The sequence below is a fragment of the Alosa alosa genome, chromosome 10 (assembly GCF_017589495.1).
Source record: "Alosa alosa isolate M-15738 ecotype Scorff River chromosome 10, AALO_Geno_1.1, whole genome shotgun sequence".
In the NCBI taxonomy this organism is placed as follows: domain Eukaryota; kingdom Metazoa; phylum Chordata; class Actinopteri; order Clupeiformes; family Clupeidae; genus Alosa; species Alosa alosa.
The window spans coordinates 33,145,806-33,172,431 of record NC_063198.1 but is presented as its reverse complement, the minus strand read 5'-3'; the positions used below and the strand labels follow the sequence as shown (position 1 = coordinate 33,172,431).

The 26,626-nt window shown below is 40.9% G+C and overlaps 1 protein-coding gene across 3 annotated transcripts; it reads right to left on the bottom strand.

Annotated features, from left to right (window-relative positions):
- Positions 1-584: 584 nt before the first annotated feature.
- Positions 585-25,415, bottom strand: LOC125301577 (L-amino-acid oxidase-like). Of its 3 annotated transcripts, XM_048254168.1 has the most exons (8): positions 25,288-25,415; positions 24,480-24,571; positions 20,836-21,059; positions 17,924-18,036; positions 8,879-9,080; positions 8,541-8,609; positions 7,669-7,805; positions 585-1,772 (listed from the first exon to the last, which is right to left on the bottom strand). In XM_048254168.1, exons 1-8 carry the CDS (start codon positions 25,311-25,313, stop codon positions 965-967), a joined length of 1,671 nt encoding a protein of 556 aa, XP_048110125.1. In that variant the 5' UTR covers positions 25,314-25,415; the 3' UTR covers positions 585-964. The 3 variants fall into 3 exon arrangements, with proteins under 3 accessions (XP_048110125.1, XP_048110126.1, XP_048110128.1); XM_048254169.1 differs by lacking the exons at positions 24,480-24,571; positions 25,288-25,415 and adding an exon at positions 21,303-21,338; XM_048254171.1 differs by lacking the exons at positions 20,836-21,059; positions 24,480-24,571; positions 25,288-25,415 and adding an exon at positions 20,574-20,777.
- Positions 25,416-26,626: the final 1,211 nt, after the last annotated feature.

Sequence of the window (26,626 nt, the reverse complement as noted above, 5' to 3'; positions counted from 1 at the left end):
TAATCAGCTGATTCTAATTAGCACAACTCCTTAGCCAGGTAGGCCTATAACCTATCAGCTAATTAGTGAAATCAACTGTGTTTAGAAAGTCATTATCGGAACTCCCCCTATTACTGTCGGTCCCGTATTTCCGCCATCTTGCGTGTATGTCACTTAATATCAATTTCTATACAAACCAAGACGGCGGATTCCTATGTACCAAAAATGACATTTTACCGTGACTCTAAGAGCTGTAGACAGTGGTGTAAGGCTGCGTCATGTGTGCGCAATGCATTGCGGGCAACGTAGTGTCCGGCTGAGAATAGTTGAATAGCATACTGGCTTCCGCACAACGTTACCCGTGATGAATTGCAGCAGAGCGGGGTAGGCATAGCAACGCCGCGTAGCAGGCAACGACGAGAGCGCCGAGGGCTGGATTTCATTGCACTAAGTATAGAACTGGTCTACCTTGTCTGCAAGTTTCATCACCTGGTAAGAAACCCACAATTGCAGTGTCATGAGCAAATGTCTAATGAGCAGCTTCAAAGAACGTATAGTGATTTCTAGCTCGTAGTGTGAAAAGTATTTATTTAAATATCTCACGAAAAAAGTAAAATTAACTGAACTTTGAACTAGTTCAGAATGAAAATTGTGAACTTTGAACGTGAACTGTTCACTTTGAGCATGTATGAACTGAACTTGAACTAGTTCAAAAAAGCTGTGACCTGGCACAACACTGGGTGTAAGGAGGCCATAAGTTAACAAAATCGTAATGGGGACCATGGCAGGATTTTTACTTTCTGAAGCGAGACTTTTACATCTCTGACTACAGTGTGTGCATGTGTGTTTGTGTGTGTGTGTGTTTGTGTTTGTGCGTATGTTTGTGCATGTGTGTTTGTGTGTATGTATGTGTGTGTGTGTGCGTGCAAGTGTCTGACTACAGTACAGTGCGGAGCGGTTCACACTGGATGCCTTATCAGAGGAGCTACAGCTCATCTCGCTTGTGACATTTCTCTGATTCTGCGTTTGGCAGTGCTGCTTTGTTAATGTTCGCAGCAGCCCTGATGGCCGATTTCATGGACGTCTCGATCCAGGCGTGAGGCAAAGCCGTGTGCTCCCCAGCGAAGTGCACCCGGCCCTCACGTCGGAACAGCTCCCGCGCGTACTCCAGGTGCTGGTAGGGCGTGAACAGGGCGAACGCGCCCAGGCTGTACGGGTCCGAGCTCCACCTCTTCACCACGACGCCAGTGCAGAGAGACCTGACGTAGTCGCCGTGGATCTGCGCCAGGTCTCTCAGCGCCAGCTCCTTCAGGGCCTCGTCGCTTGCCCCGAGGAAGAGAAGCGAGTCGTCGGACCACGTGTACGAGGCCAGGAGCACGCCGACCGTCTCGTTGGCCGGGAAGCTGTGGCTGGGGTAGTAGATGAAGCGCGAGGGTCTGTCCGTGATGCTCTTTCCACCATGGATGCCGTCTTTCTTCCAGAACTTCTTCTCGAAGGTGAGGATGATCTTCGTGGAGCTGTCGTAGTGCACCGCCCTAAGGGCCTCCATCTTGTGGCTGGAAAGAGCCGGGTGGAAGTCCATGAACAGCGCCGCTTTAGCCGTGGTGGTTACCAGGACGGCATCAGCACGAAGGTCAGTAGGAGGAGACGGTTGACCGGTCTGGTATGATACGATGACTCTTTCGTCTGTCTGGCTGATGTTCTTCACAGTGGAGTTCAGGAGAATAGGGATGTCAAGGGCAGAAAGAAAAGCTTTGGGGAGAAGATCTGATCCACCGACCACTTCGTTGTACCTTGAAAACCAGACAAATCCAAACAAGACAAATTGCACACTCTTATGAGCATTTTATAGCAAAGGGTTGTACACTTAATATTTAGGTATTTTATATGTGTGTGTGTGTGTATTCATAATGTTGTGAACATGAAAACTCAGAGAGCAACTCATGTCACAGTCATAGTGTCCATCCACGTCAACAACGGCAAGTTAAGTAAAGGTAACCTCACCAGCAAGTGCATCTAATGGCTTCCACACACAGTTGCGTTCCGTCAACGCATGCCAGTGGGTGTTCCCGACGGTAGCTATGCAAATGACTTGAAGTATAACCGTAATTTGATTGGTTGGTGCTGTCCGTTGATTGGCCGGTGCACTCTGTTGGTGCAGCAACAGCTGAACTTCTCAACGCAAGCAACGGAAGTAACGCGATGCAACGCACCCACAATTCAGTTCGGCAACGGATGACGTGAGCCCATTTAAAGTGAATGGGATGCGTCTCCAGCACTGCAAGGCACGCAACTGTGTGTAGGAGCCGTAAAAGGTTTTTGCTGTTGGCTGGTACTTTATCAAAGTGAAAATGTACTTTGCAGCTTTACTGTAACTGTAACTGTACTGCACTTAAGTCTAAACACTGAATAATCCTCCAGTTCAAATTCACATCTCAACAAATCTGAACAGCTTATGTACAGAGAAATGGGAACACATAAATGTAAAAGGATAATTCTTCAACTATGGTACTTTTCTTTCCCTGGAAGAAATGACAAAAACTAAAAAACATTTCTTCTTTTTTGTTTTTGTCACGCTTACTACATCCTAAGAGCAACTTATGAAAAAATTAATCATGGCTTAATCATTCTTTTTTTATGTAATATGAGGCCTTTTATGCAGGTTTTTACTGTTTCCTATGTAATATGAGGCCTTTTATGCATGGTTTTTACTGTTTCCTATGTAATATGAGGCCTTTTATGCAGGTTTTTACTGTTTCCTATCACAACCCTTCCGCGGCAAAACGTTGACATGTTAATACATTGAGCCAATCATGTGGTGTGTTGTAAAATACATTGAGCCAATCATGTGGTGTGTTGTGAAGACATCGTGCCAATCATCTCTTGTGATCTCGCTGCTGGAGCAAGATTGGTGTCGTTACGCACACACATTTCTGCCGAAATAGATGCACGATAAGTGCCCAAAAAGTGTTGCAATATGGCAGCCGAGTGGAGGTACTTGCCTGATAAGGATGTTGAGAAATGGAGATCTATGTGAAAAATCACCACCTTTAAGTTCTTTAAGTTTGAGCAGTAGTTGATTTTCAAAGTTAGTTGCACTCATCCTTGGGTCGCTTTGCAGTGAACAGTAATCCAACTGAAAAGCCCCTCACAGGCAGCTGAGGCAGGCAGGCCAATGTTGAGTTGCAGAGAGTTTGGAAACGAGCAGAAGGTTCAGCAGATTAAAGGGCGTCGAACTGGGGGTGGGAAGTATAGGGCAATGGAGGAGAGGGCCCTTGAAAAGTGAAATACAGGGGGCACAACATTTTCATCAGGCATTAGTAATAACTCAGGTAATCCACACATAAAAAAATCCAAAACAACTCCATAAGTAGAGTCATGTGTAATGAAGTGGAATAACACAGGGAAAAGTATTGAACACGCTAAGAAAAAAGCACTAAGGCAAGGAAAGGGAAGGAACGAGCTGGAATCTGTAAGTAGTTAGAGAGTAGTTATCCTTTCTATCTGCACAAATTAATATAAGCTTGGTTAGTAGCTTACATATTGATGGGCTATAAAAAGGTTTTTCATTACCAAGGTGTCACACAAGAAACATTTCATGATGGATAAAAGCGAAAAGCTCTCCCAAGACCTTTGCAACCTTATTGTTGCAAAACATATCAATGAAACTGGTTACAGATGCATTTCAAAACTTCAGAATCTTCCAGTAAGCAGCATGGGAGCCATTATCTCCAAGTGGAAGAAACATCACTGCATCATCAACCGGCACAGGGCACAGGATCTCCTCGCAATATTTCTGACCAGGGAGTCAGAAGGATAGTCAATTCCAAGAGCCAAGGACCACTCGGAGAAAGCTCCAGAAAGACTTTAAAGGCAGCCAATTCAATTAAATTCAATTAAACAGTTCTGGAAGTAATCTGGAACTAAAGATCAGGATTCACAAGAGGGACCCCTGGAATCTGTTTAGAACAATGGACCAAAATCACACCTGATACTGCGACTAATAAGTTTTGTCATACAGGAAATGTCTTGAAGCTGTCTTTACAAACAAAGGCTTTTCCACAAAGTATTGATGAAATTTCAGTAGGCACGTTCAATACTTTTTTCCTGTGTCATTCCACTTTAATACACAAAACTCTTATGTTTGGATTTTTTATATGTGTGTTAATATAATGTGTGGTGAAAATTTCGAATAGACTCACTGGAAGTTTAGGCTAATTACTGAAAAAAAAAATTAAGCGTTCAATATTTATTTCCACCATATATTTATTTTACCTGAATATTTTAACTTCCAAATTAAATGTAAAAATGAATGTCAGACGAAATGTAAAGTTTGACTGACTGGATTTTGTACACAAAACATAGTGAAAACTGTCCAAGGTCACTCTCACTCTCCCTTGCTAAAGAGCTAAATGGTTTAGTCCGCCTGCACGATTCATAAGGTAGTCTATCTTTTGTTTATTTAGTTGAGCATCGCTAGTAGGCCTAGTGGACCGTTAATTGTTGTGCTGCTGGTGCAATGTCTTTCTCCATGAAAGCCAAGTCAGGTTACTAAAAACAAAGGCCAAAACAGGAAAAAGAGAGACATCAAAATGAGGGGAAACAATAAACTTCTTTCCAAAGAAAGGTGAGCACAAACATCAAAAGAGCTAAATCCCATGGTGTTTGCTTGAATATCTCCGCAATCATTGGTGCTAAACGAACTGAGACAGCCCATTGAAATAGCCGGAAAATACACTTTCATAGGTTAGGCTAATCTGATGCATCTCGTGATCCAGCTCCATCTCCATCACTTTCAGAAAGACTGCATGGCGTCCGCTTGATTCATGTCCTGTTGTAGGCTACATGCTGATCATTATCACTAGGCTAGTGGTTTAGGTGATTTTTTTTTTCTCTCCCTTTCTGTTTTCGTTAGTCTTAACTTTTTTTTTTTACTCAAGTAACGGGATTTTCGATGTAGCGAAGTACAATACTTCACTCAAAAAGTAATCAAGTAAAATTTAAAATACCGATTTTATAAACTACTTAAAAAATACAAAATACACAGAAAAAGTACTCAATACAGTAATGTGAGTAAATGTATTTCGTTACTTTCCACCTCTGGTTTTAGGTTTGTATACTTAGTAACCATAGCAATAGCCACTCCACAGGGGGTTACATCAGAGCCATATTGTGTATTTACAGTGCATGAAAATGCACTGTACTGTTCTTCCTAGGCTTCTTCTTCTTCTTCTTCTTCTAACGCATTTAATGCAGCTTCAACCGTTTAACGTAGAAACTTCATTCAAACTATGTTACGTAGGTCTTACTTAGGACATGAGTGCTATGTATTTTTCAGCTTTGTAACTTTTATACTTTTTAAACTATTAATTAAAAACTACTCAAAATTTCCCCATAGACTTAACATGGGCTGATGACATCACAATAGAGCCGTTAAGCAATTAGAATCCTGGCTCAACTGCCAGTCTCAGGCTTTAACATAGACAGTAAAAGATATGGGCAGAGTCATCACGTAGATGTCAATCGAGGCGGGTGAAGCAAATTTCAACCGTTTCCTGTTGGTCGACGAGGCTTTCTGCGCAGGCTCAGGGGACTCAGTCTGTAAGTCAGTTACGAGGTTATGACGCCAATCACACAATGTTGTATTTCTCCGGAAATAGAAAAAGTTCATATAAAGGCTTAAAATGCTTCAGCTGTAACGTTATTTGATGTCAAAGTGGCGCCAAAATTGAATGGGCTTCAATGGGGATGGCTAGGTGAACTGGTCTACTATTTAGCCTCAGATCCGCCATAATGTCTACGCTCTCCGAACGTTCGCCTGCCCCCTTGGGCTTTAAGCATATAAACTGGCTCTATTAAGACTACACATCCTGTTCAACTGTTTCCTCTGCCAAAACTGTTTCAAAATAAAAGTCCTCACTACAATATTTCACTGTTAAACAATTTAACCCTTTAAACTACTGAACTTTTTAACTGTTCAGCCATTGTAACTGTTACTTGTCATCAACTATGACTCCTACCCACTGTAGCTAGTTAGCATGGTTAGCATAGTTAGCATGTTAACATTGTTAACATTTTTAGCAAAACTGCTAAAAATGATTAGCTAGGTTAGCTAAGTCACATGGTTAGCATAGTTAACATTTTAGTATTGTTAGCATGTTAGTTAGCATAGTTAATATAACTACTAAAAATGATAAGCTAAGTTAGCTAAGTCACATTGTTAGCATAGTTATCATTTTTGACAAAACTATTAGAAAACATTAGCTAAGTTAGCTAAGTAACATGGTTAGCATAGTTAACATTGTTAGCATAACTGCTAAAAATGAATAGCTAAGTTAGCGAAGTCACATAGTTAGCATTGTTAACATAGTTAACAGCATTACCATTATTAAAATTTTTTTAAAAACTGCTAGAAAACATTAGCTGAATTAACTAAGTTAAGTAACTTGGTTAGCATTATTATCTTTGTTAACATAGTTAGCATAACTGCTAGCAAACATTAGAGCCATTCCAACTGTCAGTTATTGTCAACTATCTACCTAAATAATTTAACCATTTAAACTATTCACCTATTTAACTGTTCAGTCATTCCAACTATATTAAACCTCATCTACCTAGCAACCAATATAGTTTGTTTTTACTCTGTATGATATTTTACATCATATTTTTGCATTTTCATGCACTGTATTTCCTTCAGGAAATGCTTTTCTAGTTTTGTTTATTACTCTTCACAATGCTAGTAGAACGCTCCATTGACTTGAATGGGATTTCCCAACGTTCTACGGTAAAATTAATTCATGTAATTACCGCTGCAAACATATAATTACCGCTGTCAATGGCAACGGGTTTTGTGCTGCTGATCATATCACTCCGCAAGTATTCCGGTCACTTCTTGCATTGGAACTTCATTAAAAGTAAAAGCAGACGATTGATCAGCTGTGTTCTAAAGAATGTTTGATTCAAGTTCAGTGTGTGTTGCGAACTATGTTTCTCAGCAAAAGCCACAACGAAATGGGTAACAAATAAGTGTAAAGACACAGCCTATCGTCGAGTTTATTCTTTCGTTTTGGCAAGTAGCCGTATAATAAGCGGGATAATGTATAGAATGCCGGTCATTATGGGAAAATAAGTCCCTTTTTTATATAATTTATATTTTTTATAGAAAAAAAGGGATAAAATGTAAATTCCGCCACAGTCATTTCCACCACTTTTTTCATGGTGGAAATGACATGGCGGCAGGTTGTGTGGAAATGACATTGCCCACTAAAACACAGTTTATTTGCTTCATAGTACTAAAGAATATAGTAGAATTTATACATAATTACATAACATATGGTAAGGACACATTTTTTTTATCTTGCTTTTATATTCTTTTAAATCTTAAATTTGTCTACATGTCATATGTCATCTCCACCACACTTTGTCTTTTCCGCCACACACTGTCATTTCCATCACAACACATATTTTAAGTTAAACATATACAAATAATACAACATGTATTTCTGTAAATAACCCCAAAGCAAAAACAATCAAAACTGGTATCTGCAAAGAGTTATACGATTCCAGTTTTCTATAACAATTTCAGTTCATGATTAATTATTTGTGTTCTTCTTCCTTTCTGGATTGGGATGTTATAATTTTGAACTTTAGGGAGAATGTTGTGCGAAAGTTTAATTAGTGGTGGATTACCCGGTGTTGTCGCTGATGTCCGTTTGGTCGTAGATCATCTCGGTCAGCGCTGTGTACATGAGGCTTTGTTCGTTCAGCAGCTCTCCAATCATTCTCAATGCCTCTGGACTCAAATGGCCTTTTTCTTTCAGATACTCCTATTAGACAAACAGTCACATGCCTGTCAAAGGGTGACTTGTGTTTTTTCAAACAAAATCCTTTCTTTAAAAGTCTGGTTTTCAAAGATCATGATCAAGAAACATAGAACACCAAAAACAAACCAAATGTGACTAATTGGACAAATTAGTTTCAGACTTTTCCAAGATTTTATAATTCAAGCTGTCAACTTTTCACATCTTTGGATGTCAGATTCAAATTTCAGCATTCTGATCCTATATTTCAATGCACCTCATTAAAAAAAAGCAGGCCCGTTTCTTACTCCAAGTGAGAAGTCTTGCCATGTCTAATATGCACATAATATAAAAACCAAACACAGTATGGAGTTGACATTTTCCAGTCTGACGTGGCATTATATTGAAAAATATTGACAAACAGGAATGTGTTAATGCTAGCTGGAGATATTTCTCACTTTAATAAGCCTGTGTTGCCTAAGAGTTGACAAAGGGGACAACTAGCGCTATTGCCACCTGTCACTCCATATGGACAGCTTGCAGCAGAACTGCCTGCCTTACTGACATACAGGAAATGTGGAAATACAGAAATAAATAGAAAGAGAAGAAATGCAGAAATTAAATAATTTTTCATGACCAAACTGTATAGGCACCTTTATTTATACACTTCATAGTTTATTTGTGCAGTGTGTGTGCAATTATTAAATCAGTTCATGTGTAGGCCTGTAGGCCTAATGTCCGGTGCTCATGTAGGTGCTTTACCTTCACAGAGTAATGGTCATATTTTCTCAGTGCAGCCTTGCAGCCATGCATCTCCACTTCTTTCCTCACCTACAAAAATGAAAAGGAAGTGGGCTACTCCGTTAAACCATCTTTTGAGTTGATGCCCGTTATTGTGAGAACTGTAGGCTATCCTATAAACTGAGCTTCGATTATCTAGCTACAATGAACATGAACACACTAACATACAGGATTGTTTGGTGATTAATGCTCAAATGAGGTTTGCTGCTGCTGTAGCCTAGTTTGAGTCTTTGTTCTGGTCAGCCCAAGTCCTTTGACTCATCCTTGTCACCTTCCTCTGCTCTCCTTTTCTCACGTACCGCCTGCAAAGCTTGCTGTAGCAGCTCGTCTGCCGACTTCCCTTTCTCCTTCGGCCGCACCTTGTAGTTGAGAACATCAGGGTTTGCTTGCACTACGTGCGTCCTCTTCCGCTGCCCATTAACTAGGTAATAGGTGTTGGGGTCGTACATGGAGAATTTCTTCAGCTTGACCCCTAGTTTGTCAGCATACCAGTGGACGATCCTGGTAACAGAAAGGTTTATGGTGACAAAGTTGGAGTGAGAGTAACGTTACAAGGTAGGCCTATCTTTAACATAAGTAATGCTACACTCATGGACACTTACGTGCTAATATTAGCCTACACAGTAAAGTTAATTTCACTCTATAAGTGTTAATTTCAACACTGTAGCAGAGTTTATATAATCCTCACTCTTTAGTGTAAAATCAACACTTGCCGTAGTGTAAACTTTAGCACCAAGCCAGTGTTTTATAATTAACTCCATCAGAGTTTTCTTATTACTCTTATCAGAAACAAATCGACTCCTCACAGAGTACAAACTCGAGCAGGGTTGGCACCACCAAAATTGCAGTAGGAAATCAAAATGGATTCTCATGCTACTATTATGATACAATAAAATGAATAAATGCCCAAACTAAACCATTTATTAATATTTTATTGACTGCATTTTAAAAAATGGAATGCACAGGGACAATATATTTACCACCAGAACCAGGAGCGGAGTGGCAATCGGGACGATCGGGAGTTTTCCCGGTGGGCCGACCGATGAGTCTGAGCGGTGCGGGCCGGCCCATAGAGCTTTTATCAAGGCTGTGATGCGGCCATCGACCTGACAGATGCATTAAGAATTTTTCGCGAAAATCTCTGAGATCTACACTATAACATTTGGGAAGTCCAACCAATATACCACTCGCTCACTGTCTATATGTCTTCATGGTTACCCTGCACACTCATCTCTCCCATGCTGATTTTTGTGTAGGCTAGCCTTAGCCTACTTTTTTATCTTAATTCATTTTTGTCCTATTCAGGTATTACAGAACTTTCATCACAAATAAAAAAAAATTACAATTTAATTTGTTTGTTTGTACTTAAATTAACGTAAGCATAGGCTAGAATGGAGCAAAGCCTCCTGGGAATGGGGGATGTGTTTCTGTTATCCAATGAACCGATTGCAGGTCAAGTCTATTTACAGAAATGTAGGGGGATAAATGAGCGGCCCCTTGCCTAATGGCATGACCCTACAAACGATCAAGTTCGAGGAGTTTTGAGAGTCGACGGATTTGCGTGGTTGCTTGCTGTTTAAAATATGGATGGAAGGCAGAGAGAAAGGTTAGCGTAGCTAAAGCACTGACGTTATTGAAACTAGCACAAGCTAGTCTTATGTTGATATGTAGCCTAGGCCTAGCCTAATGACTAATTATTGGGCCACTCAGGCTGATAAATGGTTTGTGTAACTCGATGGAACTGTCTATATGTAAGCCTATATAGGCCTACTTTAATCGTTCTCGTACAAACCTATTCAAAGTGCCTGTTTTTTTTTTCAATTATTTAATTACCTGTGTTATTAGGTTGACATTGTCTGTAGGCTAGGCCTTTTTTTACATTTATACAGGCAACTATTGGAGTGCTATGATACCCAGATATGTCCTTGCATGATGCTTGAAATTTCCATCCACCCACAAAGCTGTTTTTATACTGCACTGTTGCATATCTAGTTCCTTACACATTTATTGAAAGTGCCTGGTTTGTTGTTGATTGGCTTGTTGTATTGCCTTAGCACTATATATTTTGTTTGTGCTATTGATGTGTGTGCATGTTGAAGCGGTGCCGTCAGAATTTTCCTGGTGGATTTTAGTGTAATGGATTTAAGCCTTGTGTAAATGGAAATCATTTGATGTAAGAATAAAATAACTTTCGACACCAGAATGAGCTTCATAGGCATGAAAATGCTCGTTAAAACTTTAAGTAATCATCTCATTAACAACAAAACACGCGTCATCTTCAATCAATATAATTTTTACAATTTCACAAAAAAACGGTCATCATGTATATCAGTGCAAATAACAATTCCCTCTTTGTATTCTGAGCCATCCAGTTTAGCCCATGTAGTGCTAAAAACTGTGCTGCTTGTCTTGTTTGTTGTGGTCAAGTATTGTGTGATGTCGTAATCAGTGTTGTCAAATACTTTAATAGGACCTAATTCTCGCCTATTCAGTGTAAGGTTCTCCCAGTGATAGCCTACTGCCAACTGGTGTTTCTTAGCCAGGGATTTTGTTGTATTTTTAACATTTTTCAAAGTGTTCTTCAATAACTTATGCTTAGCCTCAAACCTAATGCTGGACATATGTAACAAAGGGTCAATTTTTACGTAAACAAGACTGATAATGAATCATAAAAGATAGATAGATAGATACTTTATTGATCCCTAGGGGAAATTCAAGGTCACAGTAGCATACAGACATACACACACACACACATTCACTAACAGCAGAAAAAAAAGTAATTAAAAGTATATAATATAGCTGCAAGCAGCAATGTGGGGGCCAAGGAGAGCGCTATAGCAGGAATGGCATTGCCATGCCATGAGCAAGCACTCATAGCAAGTTTGATTGCAATTGGATAAAGAATGGCTGAGAAATAAGCTCATTTACTTTGTTACAGCGTCCCTAGAGGCCAAATTACACCAATGTCCTTGTGCATTCTCACAATCAGCTACCATGTCCCTCTACCAAGTTTGGACTTCATATACCAAAGTGTTGCTGAGATGTGAGCTCACTTTCTTTATTACAGCACCCCTAGAGGTCAAATGAGACCACTTTCCTTGCATGTCCTCACAATCAGCTAATATGTCCATGTATCAAGTTTGGACTTCATACAACGAAGCGTTGGTGAGATATGAGCTCACTTCTTGTATTACAGCGCCCCCCTATAGAGGCCAAATGATGCCAATTTCCTACTGTGTCCTCACAATGAGGTACCAAGTCCCTGTACCAAATTTGGACTTCATACATCAAAGCGTTGCTAAGATAGGAGCTCACTTCCTGTATTGCAGCACCCCCTATAGATGCCAAATGATTCCAATTTCCTAGTGCGTCATCATAATCAGGTAACAGGTCCTTATACCAAGTTTGGACTTTTTACACCGAAGCGTTGCTGAGATACAAGCTCACTTCCTGCATTACAGCGCCCCCTATAGAGGCCACATGATGCCAATTTCGTAGTGCGTCCTCACAATCAGATACCAAGTCCCTGTACCAAGATTGGACTTCATACATTAAAGCATAGCCGAGATGTTAGCCCACTTCCTGTTAGGCATGGAAATTAAGCCATGTGTGATTGGCTGTCACGGGCAAATAAACTTGAAATTAAAAACATCTGACAAGTATCGTTTGTGCGGCTCGGTCTGAAGATCATCTCCGCCAAGTTCTGTGAAAATCGGATGAAATTTGTAACCGCTGAAACTTTTCGTAGTGTTTGGACCAAATCCAATATGGCGGAGAGTGACGGGATAGGAGTCGATGAACTCGGGATGGTCCAAGGACACAGACACTACCTCAATTGTGAAATCAGACAAAAGAGTCAAGGATCACACGCATGAACGCATGTCCAGCATTGAACTGGTGGTGGCGCTAGAGTGTTCAATGTATATGCATAAAATTTGCTGTGAGTGATTGGGACAGTGTCGTGACTAATGGTATCGAGTTTTGTTATGTGAACTCAAAGTGCCACGGAGATGTTAGTCCACTTCCTGTTTGGCTGCTTCATCACCATATTTGATTGGCTGTCACGAGCAAACAAAAATGAAATTAAAAAATCTGACCAGTATAGTTTGTGCGGCTCGGTCTGAAGATCATCTCCTCCAAGTTCTGTGAAAATCGGATGAAATTTGTAACCGCTGAAACTTTTCATAGAGTTTGGACTAAATCCAATATGGCGGAGTTCCAATATGGCGGAAAGTGACGTAATAGAAGTCATTGAACTTCGGTCAGTCCAGGGATTCCAACAGTGCCTGATTTGTGAAAATCGGATGCACCGTTCAATCTTCACATGCGTTAATGCAATCCAGTTTTGACCCATTGGTGGCGCTAGAGTGTTGGGCATAGAGTTCTGTAAATTGGTGAGAGTGATCATGGGACAGTGCTGAATCAGTGTACCAAATTTCATAACTTTAGACCCAGCGATTCAATTTTCGGCCAGATTTTGACCTGTTGGTGGCGCTAGATGGCTGGGTTTAGAGGTCCGTAAATAAGTGTGAGTGGTCAGTGGAGTGTCCCGAAACTTTCTGCCAAAAAATCGGAACTTTTTAGCCAGGTGTTCTATGGGCTGCCATAGACTCCAATGGCAGATTTATAATAATAATAATAGGAAAAGCTAGTAACTCAATGGGTGCCTTCGCAGCTTCGCTGCTTGGCCCCCAAATATAAAAAACACAACTAAGCAATAAGGACTGTAGAAGATAAAGAATATACTAAAATACAAATTATACTAAATAAAACTAATCTAAATCAATTCTAAAAAACAGTATCCAGTAAAATGATGTTTTGGCAACAAGTTCCGGTGTGGGTATATTGTCTTAAAAAGCTCATGGTGCTCAAGAAATAAATGTTTCAAATATATAGTCATGGCTTCAGTAAGACGAGGGGAACACACAATATTCATTATTTGCAACAAAAGTTGTGCTGGTTCAATGCTGGTTCTCAGCCTCCACCAGATCACCAAAGATCAAGGGAGTGTTCCACACAAGGCAGAATGTTTGAATTGAGTTCAGCCCGATGCCATTGCCACTTGAATCCAGATTCACATTTGTGGGCCTATTTTTTCGATCCATTTCACCATAGTCAAAAGAATAAATCCTTGAAAGAAGATGACCTTTACTAATAACGGTATCAGTAAGGTGTTGAAAAAGCAACTTAAGCTCAAACTGAGCAACCCCTTCTAAAAGGTCATGCATGATGTCAACAGAAACATTATTGACAACATGAAAATACTTCCAACTCATTGAGGGTTGAATGCCTCTTCACCCCATACACAGACTTCAGCTGTGGGATCCCTGCAGTGCCTCCCAAAATTATCATCATCACGAACAACAACTGAGAGGTGGTCCTCACTGTAAACTGATTGAGCAGTAAGTTTGTCGATGATACACAATCTGCAATAGTAAGTGCTACTAAATGACTCATTGTAACCAAGGATTGCGTTCATTCCTAAATTATCTCCTATTATTTGAGAAATGGTTCCATAGACCTTTTCACAGGAGATGGGCAAGTCTATTCCTTCATTTTCAAGAGTTCTAATGTCACGAATCAAGGGCTCAAGAATTGTATCAAAACCATATCTCTTCACATCTTGACTATGAAAGAATATTAAGAATGGCAGAATTAAATTTGGGCGGCAAATTTCTTAAGATAAAGTAAAGGCAGCCTTATGTATTGAATGTTTTGATCCAAGGGGGTTTGCCGTCTCAAAATCATCAAAATACACTTGTATTTGCAGAGCATTTTTATGTTTACTGAATAGTGTGTGTTTTTTGAAGTAACTTCCATCTTTGATGGGCTTGATGTGGTGCCTGCTATGACCTGTTCACAAATATCAGAGTTACAGAACATGAACTTAAGGGTCTCTATGTAAACAAAAGTGTCTCTAACTTGAACTTGGTCATACGTTCCTAGAGTCTTGTTTCGACGGCTATCAAACCGAACTCCTAAGGTAAGTTCAAGTGGCTCAACAGCTCCCCATTTCTCTCTGAAATACTTAACCCTTTTTGACTCTGAATTTAAAAAAGAGAAAGGGTTTTGGAAATGTTCAAAGCTTTGTTCAACTTTCTTTGACCACAGACTGTTTGATGGTACAACTGACAAAGCACTCCGTTTCAAATGATCATGCATCTCTTGCAATTCTTCAAGGTCACCAACAATAGCTGAGACCAAATTATTAGAAGCATCACTACCCTGAAGTTTTGCAATTATGGAAGCACACAAACTATTGAGGCATTCAGTGGAAGGAACAGAGCTCCTATTCTCTGATGCATCTCTTGTTGAAACTGAATTATTTACTTCTGGCAAGTCTGTCTCCATTTGCTCAGAAATGATCTCACTAGGAGGGGAATTGTGACTTTTCCAAATTTTTCCTAAAACCTGAATAAGTGTCAAACTGCTTACAACATGTTTCTTGAGAACACATTAATCTTTGCTTTCAGGTAGGATAGAAACCATGTTTAAATTTCAAATGGGATATCAACGCCTGGCTGGTTTTATGCAATTCTTGGCATCTAAAACATTTCATCATCGTTAAGGTTAAGCAAAAGCCAAATAAAAAAAAAAATTGTTCAAAAGCTTTGCACGGAATTCTCTGACCCTTGGTGATTCTTTAGTTTTTCCAATGTCAATGTTGTATACAACTGTCTGCGCAAATGTGTAGAAGCTGTGAAGTGCGTCATCATATGCCAGATTGAAAACAAAGTGCATTTTAAAAGGTTCATCAAATGCACCCACTGCACTTGCTGCCTCACAAGGAATCAGCTTTTTATCCAAGGCAATGTAGAACTGGTCGATCCGATTTTGGTTTCTTCCGACCAGGGTTTTCTTGCACTATGTACGTCCTCTTCCACTGCCCATTAACAACATTGAAGTGCCAGGGGTTTGCTTTTGCGCGGTTCGCTGCAAGAAAATTATTTATGGATGCAATAGGAAAACGTTTTAGCACGCCACCAATCAGAAGACCGCCATAAGGTTAACGTTCGTGCACTTCAGGACATCTTCCTTACCTGGTGCAACTAGCCACCACGACAGAGGTAGGCTACGTTTATCTATGGCTGACCGTTTTTACATTTAGAAAGTAGGCTACTGTACGCATGTTCTTTCATAGCGCAACACGACCTGTCCCTCACCATATCGCAACCTCTTGTCAACCTTATACAATCTGTTGCTGAGGACAAAAGCACCGTCTCCAGATTGTTGTTATCAAATGCGCAGACCTCCTGCATGAGCACACACAGACTGAGAGACTGCTCATAGGAAAACTGAGTTGTCTGTAAAACTCAAAATTACCATGTTTTCATTAAATGCGGATGAGGCAACAAATGGAAATATGAACAATATCTAGAATGTTCGGATTCGTTACTTTGATGAGGAAATGTGAAGTCTTGCAAACTTGATTTTATAGATTTTACTTGGTGTTGAATTGCATATTAACAAGAAAAAAATCTCCCCTTTAAACACTTTTGGCCTGAAGTAATTAAATAAGAGTGTGTTAAAGCCTTTCTACAATATTGCTGCAGTAGAAAAGAACAGCAATGGCTAATCAGCAATGGTCAGGGATGGTACTAAAATATATTTTTGTTCATCAGGAAAACTCAATTTCAATCAAGAACACTCTCAATTCGCCTTATTCACATGGCGGCCATTGGCGGCTAAAACGAGGCTACAGGGTACACAAACCATAGGATTGTTATGTTCTATGCATTCACCTGTGGGTCGCATTAATTATAGTAAGTGTACCCTCTAGCCTCGTTTTGGTTTAAACAATGGCCGCCGTGTGAATAAGGCGAATACTCCCTTTACTTCGCTGTTTGCATCTTTTTGTACATTAAAAACCAATAGGTCGCGACCGCAAAAGGGGTGCTATCTGTATAGGTAGATATGAACAACGAATGACTTATGGCCTGAAAGAAGTTCAGTCAAACGATTTTTTTTCACTTTAATCCCTGAAATATGAGTGCTTTAGACCATTATTATGACCGCCGCTAGCGAAGCGCTCATACAGGGATTGTCAAAGTTTTTTTTGTTTTTTTCCCCCCGTCATCTACTTCCTGAATTTTTGGTCAACGATACCCGGGACACCGAACCACCGGGGCACATGAAATTTGGTGGGTATGTAGCCCCACTAGACTTTTACGGAAAAATTTTGTTTGGTCCCCGGGGGCCACTTCCCCCCCCCCTGCGCTGGGCCCCCCGAAACCCAAAAAATATGGTGCATACAATTGATTTAGAATGTTGGGGGGAGGGGGGTAACCGTCCTGCTGGCGGGACACTGAAAATTATCCAGGTAATAGGTGTTGGGGTCGTACATGGAGCATTTCTTCAGCTTGACCCCTAGTTTGTCAGCATACCAGTGGACGATCCTGGTAACAGAAAGGTTGATGGTGACAAAGTTGGTGTGACAGTAACGTTACAAGGTACTGTAGGCCTATCTTTAACATAAGTAATGCTGCTCTCATTGACACTTACGTGCTAATATTAGCCTACATCATTTGTGAGATTTTAGACAAATTTCATAAACAATATCTGTAACACCCCCAATTATCACCACTTTTGTTCGGAAATTCGAAAACAACAATGTTTTTTTTAACATTTCAAAATAACATTTGCTAAATGAACCTTACATTTTTCAGTAGCCATAGGCAAAGTCCTTTTAGGCAAGTCCCTCCATTCGGCTGCCACATGACAACGCTTTTTGGGCACTCGTCGGGCATCCATTTCGGCAGAAATGTGCATGCGCAAGGCTTCACGACACCAATCTTGCTCCAGCGGCGAGATCACAACACATGATTGGCACGATGTCTTCACAACACACCATATGATTGGCTCAATGTATTCACATCACACCACATGATTGGCTCAATGTATTCACATGTCGACACTTTCTGGAGGAAGGGGTGTGATATGTGTAACTGCGTTACAAACTAACCCCATGCATTTCTATGGAGGATTTTTGGAGTGCTGTGTCTCCTCATTAGAAAGTCTCTGCCATAGGTGTGTAGATTTGAACAAAATCTGGTTTGGTTCTTAACGGGAGCATTTACTGCCTGAAATATCCAAATATTTTGTTTACCACGCTCGGAGTTATAGTGCTGGCCTGATGGGTCGCCTATTGACGCCGTTTCAATGTCAGAAGAACACATGGTACATAGCTAATTTAGATACACCTATGGTGTGGGCACATTTCTGGTGCGCACATTAAAAATGCACAAAAATCTGGTGAGATACTTTCTCATGCTCACCAGAAACTTCTGAGTGCACTCAAGAAAATTGCTTAATAAAGATGTTGTAGATGTAAATCATCAACTCACAAGTGAAAACTTGGGATCCTCATGGCCCCTAGCTCAGCGTACCAGCCCTCCTTCTCGTTTCTGTAGGTTTCCACCCTTCCTCCAACACGACCGCTGGCCTCTACAATCGTCACCTTGATCAAACACATAGAAAGAGATAGATAAGTAAAACAAAAGGCCAGCCCTGCAGAGGTGGACATCCCGACTCCAGAAAGTAAAAGTCCTGCCATATATTCTTTCTACCTACCTACTTAATACAGGTGATATCACTAATTACCTGATCTACCTTCTTGCTAATTAGGATGAGCTGGTACTAAAATGGTTGGATCAAATACTTGGCAGGACTTTTACTTTCTGAAACCGCCTCTGCAGCCTTGGTTAGCTACTACACTGTTAAAAATATTTGCAGAAATTATGTAAATGTAAATTCCACAATAACATGAAAGCTATAGCCTTTATTTAGTGCGTCCTGGAGCAGCTACAGCTTTTATTAGCGCTTGATGGAGCCGCTATAGCCTTTATTAGCGTGTGGTGGAGCTGCTATAGCCTTTATTAGTGTGTGGTGGCAGCTAGCCTTTATTAGCGTGTGGTGAAGCAGCTATAACCTTTATTAGCGTGTGGTGTAGCTGCTATAGCCTTTATTAGCATGTGGTGTAGCTGCTATAGCCTTTATTAGCGTGTGGTGTAGCTGCTTTAGGCTTTATTAGTGTGTGGTGTAGCTGCTATAGGCTTTATTAGTGTGTGGTGGAGCTGCTATAGCCTTTATTAGCGTGTGGTGGCAGCTAGCCTTTATTAGTGTGTGGTGGCAGCTAGCCTTTATTAGCGTGTGGTGAAGCAGCTATAACCTTTATTAGCGTGTGGTGTAGCTGCTATAGGCTTTATTAGCGTGTGGTGGAGCTGCTATAGGCTTTATTAGTGTGTGGTGGAGCTGCTATAGCCTTTATTAGCGTGTGGTGTAGCTGCTATAGCCTTTATTAGCACGTGGTGTACAGTAGCAGTGACTGACAGTTGGTCAACCCGGGTTTGATTCTTGCCGTTGTGAGTCTGTGTTGCTAGCTATAAAAATGGCTGCTAAATATCAGTCAACTCTTAAGTTTCAATTGTAATTTTATTATTGTATTTTAAGATTCAATTTCAGTAAGGATTCATATGTGATCCCTTTAAACATATGGGAGCTGTGGCACTCTGGGAAATGCAATGTGCTACTGTGTTGATGAAAATTTTCTGTATTCTCTAGTCTGTCTCTTTTTATTTTAGCCTTTAATAATTTCATATTATATTTTAAGATGATATTTTTCTGTAAGGATTTGTGATCACTTTAAGAATATCCTGGGGCTGTGGCAAATTATTCTGGTAAAAAACTGGCAGAATAAAAGTCTTTATTTTAAAGCAACACCAAAGCACTTTTCCTCTGTCACACGCACGCTATTTGTTAAGCGAATGCAGAAGTGCCGTTCACCCTATTAATGCAACTTTTAATGCAACTATGGATAGTAGAACTACTATGAGTCTACTACTGATGTTGCTATACAATCATTACTTTGAAGGCTGCTAATTCTGCTACTTCCTCTCTTGCTGCTAATTGATGCGGCTGCTTTTGTCTATTTCAATTCGCTCTTGCAGTTACGTTTTGATCATCTGATTTTCTCAGATGTGTATCTAGAATGCGTCTTGGGCGATTCGATCACAGGTATACAATCCTACTAGTTGAATTATTTCACAATTGAATGCTCACTCACAGCCTTTGTTAAAGCGATGGTTCGGAGCAATTTCACTCTAGGGTCCTTTGCACCATGACCCCGAGCCAAACACCCTCCCAGAATATTTTCCCTTGGTCGAACCCTGGTCGAGTAGTGCTGTCAGAAACTAATGACTTTCTGCAGGCGTAAAGGAACCTACTTTTATCTCGTAAAAATTACCCCACATGATAATGCCCTGAATGGTACGAAACTTCTACAGTAGTACAACTATGCTCTTTGCTCATAAAACGAGGCATTGAAAAAAAAAAAGTTTGTAAGTACACCAGGAGTTTATTTAAATAACACTTGCCTGATGGATGCTACTATACTGCTGCGTCGACATTACTTCCGTGATTTGGGAAAAGCCCATAAAAGTCCTGGCAGGAAGCTTGCATAAGGATGTAGATTCAGGAATGTACTAATATTTTGTTCGTAGTACCAGTTTGCAACAATTAAATTCTAGTGATTGCTTTAAAGCAACACCAAAGAGTTTTTTGTACCTTAAAATAATGTTTCCAAAATCGTTTCAGTGGTTCATCAACTCGTAACAGGGTGAACGGCAATTCTGCATTCGCTTCGTGGCCCTCTATCGGCTATGACCGCACTATTTAAGTTTGCCAGATCGGGTAGCGGATCTGTAGTTCGATGGAATGAGACATAAGAAACTACAAATTTGACTTGCATCTGATCATCACACTTTTATAAGTCATGCAAAATATTCTACCTTGTCTGTGAACATCTTTATTTGCAAAGCCGGTGCTGGATAAACAAAAGCGTGCGTGCGACAGAGGGAAAGTTCTTTGGTGTTGCTTTAAAGGGGATTGGGCCTGCAGCTCACTTTCTCTCTAGGGCTCTGTAGTGGGCTAATGTGCAGGCCCAGGATTCATACATGGTGTAAGTATCTTGCAGTAACATGGCTGCATTGCATGTACCCTGTGTCCTGCATCTTGCAGTAACATGGCTGCATTGCATGTACCCTGTGTCCTGCATCCTGCAGTAACGGCTGCATTGCATGTACCCTGTGTCCTGCATCCTGCAGTAACATGGCTGCATTGCATGTACCCTGTGTCCTGCATCCTGCAGTAACATGGCTAAATTGCATGTACCCTGTGTCCTGCATCCTGCAGTAACATGGCTAAATTGCATGTACCCTGTGTCCTGCATCTTGCAGTAACATGGCTGCATTGCATATACCCTGTGTCCTGCATCTTGCAGTAACATGGCTGCCGTCAGTCCAGCCATGCCTGCACCAACGATGACCACATGGTGAGATGTGTTTATGTGGGGAAGGCCAGTCTTCGCAGTCTGCAGCAGCTCATCGTAGTCTTTGTCCTCCAGACAGTCAGCTAGATGTTCCTTCAGGCTGGCGGCAGTAGTGTGGCCGAGGCAGAGCGCAACCAGCAGCACCGCAATGGCAACTGGAGACACATGTACATACATTTACATTCATTAATTTAGCAGACGCTTCTATAAGCGAATTACTATATTATACTATATTATAAGAGAGCAACTTGGAATGAAGTGCCTTGCTCAAGGCACAGCACAACGGTGGAAGCTGGGACGTGAACCCACAACCTTTCAGGCTACTGCTAGCCCAGCTCCTTAAAGGCACACTATGCAGGATTTTTAGCTTAATGTGCATGTTTTTTAGCTTAATTTACCTTCATTTAACAGCTTCAGAGTCATTGGAGTGGTTATATGACTTTTTTCGGGTTGAATGGTGGCCGTCTCGCTTCCACCTAGCGCCTGTGATTGGAAAAACCACCCTTGCAACTGTGGGCCGATGGCCTCAGTGTCAGGAAGTATAACGAGTGTAACGAATTGCTTTACTACATTCAAATACATTCAAATACACCCCAGGCACCGGCTAGAAAAAGGTAGCGATGGAGTTTCTCAGACAGTCGTCATTACAGAGCCAGCGAAAAAGAAGCAAAAACCACTACGCTATCACCCCCTGGAGCCAAACAAGGAGGTTCATTCTCATCTTTGGATATTTAATTCAGCAAGCTTTCATGAGAAAAAAAATTAACAACTAAACTGGTAGTGAAATTTTGGTGCGGATGCAACTCACGGGACACCTAATTGGCGTCTAAGTTGTGTGAAATACAGGAAGTTTAGCGGGAAGGTGCCAAAAAGTTGCAGCTAGATTACCGGTATTAGTCAACCTCCATAGATGGGATTCAATGACAACATACTAACATTTATGGTCGCCTTTCCAGCATTGGAAGGCACTGCCTTGTTTGTAAAAAGTTGATCGATTTGACATGTCTCATCATAAAGGTCTCAGCCCATTTAAAGGGGTGGTTCAGGATTTTGGACATAGGACCTCATTTCCAAGTAAGCAAGTGTGATATTTATCAGTGGAGACCGTTTTCAACACGTTTCATCCAGTCCTTCTAATTGCAGAGTTAGTGAGGTGCTAGGGCTAGCATAAGTCAACAGTATGTGCTAGCCTGCCACTAAAGACAGTCTTACCCACTCCAAAGTACACCCGAGGCAAATAAATTATAACGCCAGACTATCGATGTAAATGTCTGTATTGACAGTGTTATTTCTAACGTTATTCTATCCTTGCATTTCAACGATCGCGATTACTTTTTGAGGGACTAGTTTTTAGCAGCGGCGAATTATACTTGCTCGGTTAGTGGTACTTGCGCCTAAAAAAGTAAAGCGCACTCCAATGGGGATACCTAGTAGTAGCCTTGGTAATATCAGTCCGCCGCTGAGTTGCAAAATGACTACTAACAACTTTAGGGACCAAAGTATAACTATTGCAACGCGATGCAAGGGTAGTTGTATTTCTTACACTATTCTATCAACACAGTCATTACATACGATTGTCTGGAATTTGCTGGAGATTGTCTGGAATTTGCCTCAGGTGTACTTTGGAGTGGGTAAGACTGTCTTTAGTGGCAGGCTAGCACATACCGTTGACTTTGCTTAGCCTAGCACCGCTTAACTCTGCAATTAGAAGGACTGGATGAAACGTGCTGAAAACGGTCTCCACTGATAAATATCACACTTGCTTACTTGGAAATAAGGTCTTATGTCCAAAATCCTGAACCACCCCTTTAAGAAGTACTTTCATTCAATAATCTTATTTGATTCCATATACTGCAGCCTTCTATTCAATACATTTAGATGTTCATTCAATATTCAGACTTTCATTCAATAATCTTAATTCACTAGTTTGCCCGTCAGCATGATTGCTGTACTGAGTGTATAAGCTAAGCGCGTGGTTGGCATGGTAGCTGTACTGAGTGTATAAGCTAAGCGCGTGGTTGGCATGGTAGCTATACTGAGTGTATAAGCTAAGCCGGTTGGTACAGAAGGCCCGGTCATGGTCGCCTGAAGCGGAGATCGCTGAGAAATGTGTAAGAAGCGATGGCAGCACACTAAGGAGGATCACGTAACTGGGGCGTTTAACTGGGCTATCAGTGGGAAATGGAGAATTAGGGGAGAGGAGGATAAGCTAAGCGTGGTTGGCATGGTAGCTATACTGAGTGTATAAGCTAAGCGCGTGGTTGGCATGGTAGCTATACTGAGTGTATAAGCTAAGCGCGTGGTTGGCATGGTAGCTATACTGAGTGTATAAGCTAAGCGCGTGGTTGGCATGGTAGCTATACTGAGTGTATAAGCTAAGCGCGTGGTTGGCATGGTAGCTATACTGAGTGTATAAGCTAAGCGCGTGGTTGGCATGGTAGCTATACTGAGTGTATAAGCTAAGCGCGTGGTTGGCATGGTAGCTATACTGAGTGTATAAGCTAAGCGCGTGGTTGGCATGGTAGCTATACTGAGTGTACTAAATGGCGTGGTTGGCATGGTAGCTGTGCTGAGTGTATAAGCTAAAAGCGGCGTGGTTGGCATAGTAGCTAAACCCCTGTGTAAGGAGGGGATGCGTAACTGGGACTTAATCGCTACACAGTGAAATGGAGTATAGGGGAGGAGGAGGGATACTGAGTGTATAAGGTTGGCATGGTAGCTGTACTGAGTGTATAAGCTAAGCGCGTGGTTGGCATGGTAGCTGGCCGTGGTCATGGAATGCCTGAAGCGGAGATCGCGATAGAGCGATGGCCGCTTGCACCCCCCTGTGTAAGGAGGATGCGTAACTGGGACGTTTAACTGGGCTATCAGTGAAATGGAGGAGTAGGGGGAGGAGGAGGGATAATTTTGCGAGCGCCGCAGCGTGTGACATATGGATAAGGAGGCCGGCTTAAATACCCTGGCAGCGGAAGACAGGTGAGTTAATTGCTGTCAATCATCCCTAAGGGCTCCTCCCAAACTTTGTTTAGAAAACATCATTTGATTCCATATACTGCAGCCTTCTATTCAATACACGTAGACGTTCATTCAATATTCAGACTTTCATTCAGTATTCAGACTTTCATTCAATATTCAGACTTTCAGACTTTCATTCAATATTCAGACTTTCATTCAATAAACATTTCATTCACTCATTTCATCAAGTATTTCAGTCCGTATATGTCAACTTTTCACTTGTTACATCATTTTCTAATTGTTACATCATTTCCTAATTATTCCTCATTTCGTAAGTCTGTAACTCTCCAGATTTGACATGGTGATGAAATTCAAAGTAAACTCATGACCACCTTGTGCTGAAAAACAGAACTTTGCTAATTGTGTAGCGTGTGAAGATCAAAGTAGTGACCAAATGTACTGCAAATGATACCCTGTATTTAAAGCATTTAATAATTACACAATAATACAAACCAAATGCAACAGTCAAGCTTCCAACTTTGTATAACTGAAGGCTTTAAGGCCATCTCACAGTTTTAAATATTTGTCTAAATAAAATATCACTGAAGCCAAATACTTACACAACTCCCCCTTCATTGCCTGTGGACCCATCACACTTCTGTCTCTGTGGCAGGGTGATGAAGGGAAACTGAAACTCTGAGGTTGGAAAGTCCTAACATATGACACATTTCCCACAGTTGCGGTGGGCCATCATTTATATCTTGTTCAGCAGACATCTGACTCCCACAGTTGCAGTGGGCCATCATTTACATCCATCAAACGTTGATAAGAAATGCACCAAACATCTACTTCTGTTTTAGTATAAATATCAGTGGCACATATTGCACATCTAGCGTGTTGTTTGCTTGTTTTGTTTTGGACTGCAATTATTCTTGTGATCACATTTACACTTGGTATTATGTATTTCCTCACATTTACACTTGGTATTACTTATTTCCTCATCTTGATGCCATTCATAGCTCCTCGTAACCAGTGCTTCACTGCAAAGCCACCCTAATGTACAGTATAGTTGCTATACAGTACACAGCCTGACCTGTGACCTGATATAAACTGTAATGTATAGTATCTATAGAGTGTGATGTGAACTCTAATGTAACTATACAGTATACAGCCTGATGTACAAGAAACTGGCACAATTACTTTAAACAGTTTTAATACAGCATTTCTTTATATACAAAGTTCAGTGCTGTGAATGTTCTGTAAATCAATTTTGCAATACAATTGTTAGCTGTTCAACTTAACATCAACCTTTGTCATGAGCTGGTAGAGGCATACCCCTCCCCAAATCTGTGTGAATGCCTTTCCTACCACCCTTGATTAATATGAGAGGCACCACAGTTGGCTTAGAAGAAAATACCAGATTCTTACCTTTCGCAGAGTTTAAACGTCAACATCTGATGCTATAGTGACTGGATGTGCGACCGTAGCCTCTAATATAGCACTTCACTGCAGCCTCTAATGAAGCACGTGACCAGGCGCGTAGCAAGCGTGGGGGATGTGGGTGTTATAACGTACACACTTTTGCTGGAACACGATTCTATCCCCCACACTTTTTGTCAGGTTAAAATGAAAGTAAAATATGGAAATAAACGCTCCCGTAAAGAGTTAGAACCGTATCTACTATAACGCGCACACAGAGAGACACAAATAGGTCTGTTGATTGGCTGGATGACCGTTCAATCAAGTCACATCAAGTTAGCCAGTGAAGAACCAGAGCCGCTCTGATCAAAAAAGTGTGCGTCTTTCAAGGCTGTGCTGCTGCTTGGGTCTGCATTATAACGTCTGCAGTGATCAGATTTCAGGTAGAATTGAAATGATAATTGTTACCGCATTATGTTTAGTAAACCAAAATTCACTGTCTGACTGACAGTTTTTGTCACAATGTAGAAATGCAGGGAGTCAAAGTGAAAGCGGGGGTGCGCGCACCAAGGCACTTGTTGTTTCTGCAGAAAGACCTTTGGCTACTGTACTGAGCATTATGCTTTCTCTGTCTATGATCTGCAGCTTTTCTCAAACTATATGGGCCTCCTCAACAATTAACCTACTGGTCCACGTAGCCGCGAAATTAAGTTAAGTCTGATCATTTAGCCTGCAGAAAGATTGTATGGAACCGCTGACTGAAAAAAAAAAAAACTTTCCCCAATCAGAAATACTTATTAAGTTGGTGTCATCAACTATATAGACACAGCCCATTCAGCACACATACGTCTCCAAGACGCTTGGAAAAGATCTGAACAGCTTAATTACATCGCCATTTAGAACGTCTTATTTGACCTGAACTTTACAAACGGCATTTCACTGTCTGTGTGTAGTGCTACATCTACTGGAGATCGCATTCCATTTAGAACATCTTATTTTGATCTTACACGGCGGCGTCAAGACACATTTGAGTTCTACATCTGAGAAGTAATATTTCCAGCATGAACTCAAATAGAACGCTTATGAGCGGTCATGCAATGTGCCCCACTAACACAGAACGTGTGCGTCCCTGCAGCAAGTGAAACTGGAGGTAACGTGGGCTAGAAGCAACAATAGTTTAAACAACAACGTGGCTTCCTGTAACTATCAATGGAAAAACCATAGAAACTGCTAATCATAATCTTTAAATTGACATTAATTAAGCTGGCTATATGCAACACAATTTATTTATATTCCCTTTGCATATGTTTGGGTAGACTTCAAACGTTTTTGAATTTGAGCTTACAGT

Bases quoted from the DNA above. Each gene is read 5' to 3' on its own strand.
- LOC125301577 (XM_048254168.1), bottom strand. From the start codon at position 25,313: ATGTTGACGTTTAAACTCTGCGAAAG. The intron at 24,572-25,287 runs GTAAGAATCTGG...GTCATATGTTAG, and splicing joins ACGTTTAAACTCTGCGAAAG to GACTTTCCAACCTCAGAGTT. The intron at 8,610-8,878 runs GTACGTGAGAAA...TCATTTTTGTAG, and splicing joins TACAGCAAGCTTTGCAGGCG to GTGAGGAAAGAAGTGGAGAT.